The sequence below is a fragment of the Strongylocentrotus purpuratus genome, unplaced genomic scaffold, assembly GCF_000002235.5.
Source record: "Strongylocentrotus purpuratus isolate Spur 01 unplaced genomic scaffold, Spur_5.0 spur5_scaffold_8, whole genome shotgun sequence".
NCBI classification, from domain to species: domain Eukaryota; kingdom Metazoa; phylum Echinodermata; class Echinoidea; order Camarodonta; family Strongylocentrotidae; genus Strongylocentrotus; species Strongylocentrotus purpuratus.
The window spans coordinates 12905348-12913236 of NW_022145614.1; the positions used below are offsets into that span (position 1 = coordinate 12905348).

Consider the following 7889-nt stretch of genomic DNA (forward strand, 5'->3'; position numbering starts at 1 on the left):
TTGTTCTAGTTTCCAAGTGGTAAGTCATCACACCGATTACTGAGCTGGGAGACATTGCCAGGCATAGTGCCAGGTGGAGGGGCATAAATCGAAACTTAAAAAAAAACCTAAAAAAAACGGAATCCGCCATGGGCGGTCGGATACCGGGCGGTCGGATACCGGACGGTTAAACGTTTGACTACAGCACTAGTATTTACTCAACTCTGTGTTATAAGATACAGATATGTGAAGCTTATTACACCGCGTTACGTCATCATTCTAAAAAGACGTCACACTTGTGCCGCATCATATCTGAACAAGCCTATTAGTGTTCAGGGTTTGATATATTCATGTATATGGGAAAAACAAACTGCATGCAGTGTAGTCTATATCTGCGTGGTGCATGTATGTGTATTTTGCCCAAAATATGCTGACTTTAACTGTAACAGAGGACGAGGCTGTACAGTTGAGTTATTTATTAAACTGAACTATCAGGGAAAAAATCTGATGGCTCAGTTTGCTTCACATGGAAGATTTGTATTACACATGGAATTCTATGGCCAACTGACCTTCATAATTGCAGACGGAATATTATACATGAAATAAAACAAGTAATAGAATTTGTTCGTTAAAAACATAAAATGGCAGCCTTTGGAAAGAACGAGTAGCATTTCATATTCGCTTACATGTGTATGGAGGTAGGCTTGGCCATAAAACTTCAACATACCAGGGACCTGTTTCTCAAACCATTGTATGTTGCAGTTCTTGAACATCCCTTAGAAACGCATGTGTTTACACATATGTTTCAATGGGATGTCCATGATCTCAGACTTACAACGGTTTCGAGGAACCGACCCCACGTGCCAGATTGAAGGTAAAATCCAGACATTTTCCATCTACTGTCTAATACTACACACACTAACTTTAATTTTCTTGAATATAATTGATATTTGCTTACTGTTTGATTATCTACATGCTGTTTTTGTTTCAGGCTAATGCTTCGAGGAAGAACATATCAGGAATATTTGACCTTTATATGCATGTCTTGACTATGGTGAATTAGAAAGGAAAGATGACTCATATTGGTGGACATGTTTACTGGTTGAGCAGTTCCTAATTTTTTTGAAACCGTTTGAGCTTGTCAAAGTCATCGACAAATTTGTCTCTGTTGCATCTTCGACCAGTTTCCCAATGGTTTTGGTGGACGCTTCAAAGAACTTGATAAAGCATAAGATAATTGGCTTTCAACCAGCATTCCCAAATAGACTGATCTTGACAGAAGTTGGCACACACATGAAAATGTGTGTGTGCGTGTGTAATTGGATTTTTACAGACGTGTAACAATCATCTGGGGACCAACCTTTAACGTCACCATCCAAAAGACGTGACTCAGTTTGGAACCGGGGTCACCTGAGCCAGATTGTACGCGAAGACAGAGAGCTGACCAAGTGAACGTGTCGCTAGACTAACTCACAGTCCAGTACATGCACTGAAGATTTTCACATGTACATTGTACCTTGTAAACCATTCAACTGTTCCTGTATATTAGCCTGAAACTGAGCAAATGTATTTATTACATAACCACACATCTACAATGCATAGAATGATAAAATCAAGAAAATCAAAAGTTATTGTGCATGGCAATACATGGGCAATGTGTGGACTTTCTCCTCTAAAAAGCAATGACACGTGTTTATTTATCATCATATTTATCCCTGACTTCCTGTGGCACATCCACCTTGAGTGCAATCCTGATGTAGTTTTCCGGTCCAAGATCCGTCTCCATCAAGTAATTGGGAGACAGGTATTCCTTTTCCCCCTTGACCCCTGCGTCACTCCACGTATGGCCGTCCCCCGAGAAGAGTTCTAAGATGCGCACCTCGCAGTAGAGGAACAGTCTCGTCTCCCAGTCCTTCTGGGGCTTCGGTAGTTCTTGGAACTTCTGGTAGCTCATGAAGGCCGGCGCGCTGGGATCGGCGAGGGCGTCGATGAACCGGACGCCGGAGTTCTCTTCGAAAAACTCGACTGGTTTGGTGGTGATGAGGTCCCAGTGGGCCTGGACGGCTGGTAGGGCGGCGGGGTAGCATGCACGGATGTACGACAGCAAGCCTTCCCAGGTGGCAGGAACAGGTGCAACTTGTCCTGAATTCAAGTTATCTGGACTCGCTGACGGCATTGTTGAGGTAGACTGGACAGATTCCTGACTTGGGGTGAGTAAGATGAGCCAGTAGCATACTTTTTGTTTGCAAGCCTAAAAATAAAATGAAATTAGAAAAGGTAAGGAAAGGAAAGATAACATTCTATGAATGGAGATTAAATGCACAAGTCAACTTAACCCCTTGAACCCTGAATTATTTGCATATTTTGTGGGCTACACTGTATACCATGAATTATTTCATGAATTACACATATATTTGACTTTGTCAAAAGTGCCTCAAAATATATGAAAGATACTTTCCACTTACTGACCACTTGCTCCATCGGTAAAAGGACTATAGTCAATCCCGCTTGTACCGGGTTGGTCATGCATAGATCTAGGTACCGATAAATCCACCATAAAAACCCTCATCATTTGTATCAATTTCATCCTCAAAATCAATTATTGAGCGTCATCAATGTCTTCTGCTGGATCTCCCAGTATTAATGCACGAGCTTCCTTGGCTGTCAATGTTTTTCCTTTCTCGGCAAGGCCGGAAAACCTGCCTTTCGTGTTTAAAGCAAGTGAGAAAACAAATCATAACAAAACTTCAGAAAAGATATCATAAGATTAAGAACATGAAGACGAGATGAAATGCATCCCTAATGAAATAACGTTAAACTTACCTTCAGATGTATGTACTCAGGAAGGAACCCAAGCCTAAGCAGCATCGTGTAAGGATCGTGTATATTCTCTATCAAAGCACCATAAACTGTTTCTGGGCCAAATATGAAGGCAGTCTTCCGGCCTGGAGTTTCCGACATATTCACCGGGGCAGTGTCGGCGTCTTTCGTTGTGCATAACCGACCATACACTTGCAAACGATCATTCGGAGATTTTCCTGCATTCTCGAGTTGAGCTTTCACCTTAAGATCAGATTCGGAGTTCTTACCAGTCAAACGCCTTTCAATAGAAGTTCTCAAGAATCTTTCAAGATCACTAAGAGAAAGTTGTCGTTTATAAGAACGTATTTCAGTATTAGATGCAGGTCTGCTTTCCATGGTTACAGTGCACCCCATTTTCGTTGTTAATAAATGCACGTACGCGTACACTGCACACACACAAAAAACAACATGACAACGATTTATCAGGTGACAAAGCCACGTGACCCAGCACACGGAAAACGGAGGAGTTTTGCATGAGCCTTTTTAGGAAACCTTTTTGAAATTTTGCAGTGTCACATTGATGCTACTTTATTTTTAAAGAGAGAGACGGGGGGGGGGGCATAATTTTGTAGCTTAAGAGGCTTTACAAATAGTTTGAATTTGGTTAAATTAGAAAACATTTGCCATTTAGGGGATGGAGAGCTTTGATATAAGATCTCTATGGCCAATAATAAGGCCCATCATTTCAATAATTCATTAGGTCATCTTGCGTTATTTTTAAATGTTTTTTTTTAAATCATAAAGACAGATTATCAAAAGAGAGCCCCCTATTTTAGAAGTAAAAACAAAGGATTATAAACTCTCAATAATTAGGAAAATGTGGAGTGTTCATTTTCATGGCTCATTTCGTTTTTTAATTTTTAATTTTTCAATGCAGGGGGGGGGGGGGTAAGGGGGATGACACTTGCTCACAAGCTGTGATATAGAACAATGAAGGAGGGGGACAAGGGGGAGATGGAACTATTTCCACCTAACGGTATTTTTTCTTCTTCAATGATTCATGGTAAAAGTGAAATTAGAATTCTTATGCATTAACCCGTACCTAATAATACATTCAATATTTTATCGGCTGTATGAGAAGTTTGAGAACCCAACATTTCTTTAAAAAGAAACCCTTTAAAGTGACTTGGTAACATTGTTGAAGGTTGATGACAAAATTGCTTAATTTTTGTATAAATGTTACTTACTATATTCCTTCTACTGTACTAACCCTCTGAAAACTCTGAAAATTCTGAAATAATTCTCAAACCATGAAGATACATGTATCTATGGTTTTCTGTGAAGGAGTCGATGTATGACACCCTCTAACAGTGATTAACAGTAAATTCTCCCAACCATTTTTGAATTTTCCCAACTGTTTTTCCATGAACAAAAAGACATAAAACAGGCTATAAAAAATCTCTCAACACTTAAATGTCCGGAATGGAATGCAGAGCCATTTTATTGTTCTGTGAGATTTCCATTCACCTAAAATGTAATTCCATTGTAATGATATAGTGTGGAGAATTAAGGAATCGATCAGATCAGTTTTTCCCAATTTGTACCATGAATAATGGTCCGTTTTCACTCAAATTTTCAGATTATCTTTAATTGTACATCTAGCATTGAAGTCCCTACCTTAGCACCACTATCTACCATCTGAACAATGTTACAAGGTCCCTTTAAAATGAGATAAATCAATCATGTACATACAGGCGCGTACGCAGGATTTTTTCAAGGGGGGGGGGGGGTACATTTTAAAATCGGGCCGAAAGTTTCGCAAAGACTCAGACAGTCGCTGAATAAGCGGAGGGGGGGGGGGGGGTTAGAGGACATTTTTTATTTTTTTGGTCTCGAAATTTGAAAATTTGACATTTTGCTCCGTATGGGGGGGGGGGGGGTGGTAAGGTCAATTTTTTTCTTTTTTTTCTTTTAAATTAAAAAAAACAAAAACACAAAACAAAAACAAAAAAGGGGGGGGGGGGGGGGGGGTCCTCAAAAATACACACATAATATGCAATGCACTGAATTCTAACACTACGTAGTCATTGATGCAAAGCCAATAAATAAAATATAAGGAGCCTAGCCCTAGTTGGCGCTCTTCAATATCAGCTTTCTGTCGGATGTCATTTACCTAGTTTGCAGAATTCAACCTTAGAAACAAATATATTTTTTTCTCTGACAGGTTATCAGAAATATATTTTGATTCAGATAACCATGCTTACAAATGAAACTGTATAAGGGGGCTGATTGAATGTGCTTCGGTGCCTGTATCACAATAAAAATTGGGTAAATTCTTTTATTTGTTCAGCCCCGAGTTTCAATTATTTCATGCATGATTTTTATAATGAGATGACTATTTTTTAGCAATGATATCGTCTGCTGCATTAGAGCCAAAAGGGCGCAAACGCTTTGAAAAATTGATTGATATCAGTTAAAGCCCTACTGCCTCTCCGTCGACTAATTTCGTTTCAATTTTCGTAGGGGCGTACCTAGCTGCTTAGGGTGGCGAGGTCTTATGCCCCACCCTCGTATCCTAACTGTATCACGATTGCAACTATTGCCGTAAACTCAAATCAAGGGCAGTTTCCTTTATCCTATTGTGTCCCATATAAATCTCGTTCGGATTACAGTGGGGGCTGTTTGGGATATTTTGGTGCAGATTTTTCTAAAAGCACCAAATTTGGCCCAGAGGTAGCTTATACCATACTATCACGATTTCTGCCTGGCGCCAAGAAGGGCGCCCTCTGGGAACGCCATATTGGGCGAATCCAAAATGCCCGCCATCTGAGTTAACCCTAAGAAGCCGCGGCCACCCCATGAATTTATCAACTTTTATCATACTAGTCCTTTTCCTTTTGGAACTACACTTGACCTTTAACTCCGATGGCGGCCATTTTTGATTTGGCCAATATGACCAGCATAAAAGCCCCAAAGAGACCTGTAATTGATACAAGAACATCATATTCAGATTCTCTGACCCCGAAAACCCCATTAAGATACAAACTTTCATCATACTAGCCCTTTTCTTTTTGGAACTTCACTTGACCTTTTACTCAGATGGCGGCCGGCCATTTTAGATATGACCAATATGACCAGCATTACAGCCCCAAGGAGACCTGAAATTGATACAAGAACATCATAATCAGATTCTCTGACCCTGAAAACCCCCTTAATATATTTACTGTTATCATTCTAGCCCTTTTCTTTTTTGAACTACTATTGACCTGTAACTATCAGATGGCGGCCATTTTGGATTTGATATAATATGACCAGTATGACAGCCCCAACGAGACCTCTAATCGATGAAAGAACATTATAATAAGATTCTCTAACCCCCAAAACCCCATAAATATATAGACTATTATCATACAAGCCCTTCTCCTTTTGGAACTACGCTTGACCTTTAACTCAGATGGTGGCCATTTTGGATTTGCCCAATATGGCGGTCTCAGAGGGCGCCCTTCTTGGCGCCTGGCAGAAATCGTAATAGTATCGTATAAGCTACCGCTGGCCCAAATTTGGTGCTTTTAGAAGAATCTGCACAAAACAACCCCTATTTAGCACTAACACTAACAGCACCCACTTAATTGTCATTTTTCGCACATTTCAACAGGCGATGCACGAGGCTTTTGAAATTACCTTATGTTGAATTTTCGAAATTAGTTGCGATCTTGTTTTGTATACCCTAACAAACATCCAAACAATGACACTTGGTTCATGACATAATATGGACTGGCCCTTTTCATCCTTATCCAGGATCCTACCTTCCGGGCCTCCCAATAAACAGAACACTAAAAAGTAACCTCTTTTGGGAGTGTATTTTAAGTGATTTTAAAGTATAGTGCCTTTTGAACTACATTTAAACGTTATCGACACGTGCCTTCATTTAAACAAAAAAGGTACTGCTGTTCACGTTCTCATCTAACCTAAACACCACCAGTTTATCACGCGACTGGAGTAACGTGATTCCACTTACCTCTGTAAATCAAGTATTTATGACCAAATAACCACTTGACCAAGCAACGAGTTTTTTGTCCGTTAACCGATTATGGCGATAAATACGTAATTATTTGGTCTTGTAAGCACCTTTATCGATTGGTTTCACAGGTTATCCGAGGTTGATGGTAATAATCACGTTACTTACACCGGCTAATTGTCTTATTGTTCTGTCCGTGAATCTCTGGTTATATTAAATTAGTAATTCGGAGGTGTCTTACACACCTCTTTAAATGGTTTCAAAGTTACCATAAATTTCTTGGTTATGATCACGTGGCTCAAGCTGATTACTAATCTAAGCTGTGAATCCGTGATATGTAGGTGTGAAAAATTAGTAATTATTAGGTGTCTTAAAACACCTATTTAAATGGTAGTCAAAGTTGCCAGCAGTTCCACGGTGATGATCTCGTGACTCAAACTGAATATTAATCTAAGCTGGGCATACGTGACTTTTAGGTGTGAAAAATTAGTCATGGTTAGGTGTCTTAAAGCACCTATTTAAATGGTAGTCAAAGTTGCCATAAGTTCCGCGGTGATGATCTCGTGAGTCAAACGGATTATTAATCTAAGCTGGGCATACGTGACTTTTAGGTGTGAAAAATTAGTAATTATTAGTTGTCTTAAAACACCTATTTAAATGGTAGTCAAAGTTGCCAGCAGTTCTACGGTGATGATCTCGTGACTCAAACGGAATATTAATCTAAGCTGGGCATACGTGACTTTTAGGTGTGAATAATTAGTCATGATTAGGTGTTATAAAACACCTATTTAAATGGTAGTGAACGTTGCCAGCAGTTCCGCGCTGATGATCTCGTGACTCAAACGGATTATTTATATAAGCTGGGTATTCCGTGTTTTCCAGGTGTGAAAATGAGTTATTCTTGGGTGTCTTGATGGTTTCATAGTTACCATTTAAATTCCGTGGTGATAATACCGTGACTGTTGGCATCTATTCATTGCACCAGTTGATAACTGGTCTGTGTGCATATTTCGAGTTGAATCAGCTGACACCAATTAATTTGCATATTGAATATGGGGTGCGTGCAGATCTATGTTTTTTAAACAATTTA

The 7889-nt window shown here is 39.6% G+C and overlaps 1 protein-coding gene across 1 annotated transcript; it reads right to left on the reverse strand.

Moving 5' to 3' along the window:
- Nucleotides 1–253: 253 nt before the first annotated feature.
- Nucleotides 254–3221, reverse strand: LOC100889093. Its single transcript, XM_003725208.3, has 2 exons — nucleotides 2803–3221; nucleotides 254–2230 (listed from the first exon to the last, which is right to left on the reverse strand). Exons 1-2 carry the CDS (start codon nucleotides 3193–3195, stop codon nucleotides 1673–1675), a joined length of 951 nt encoding a protein of 316 aa, XP_003725256.1. The 5' UTR covers nucleotides 3196–3221; the 3' UTR covers nucleotides 254–1672.
- Between the last annotated feature and the right edge of the window lie 4668 nt (nucleotides 3222–7889).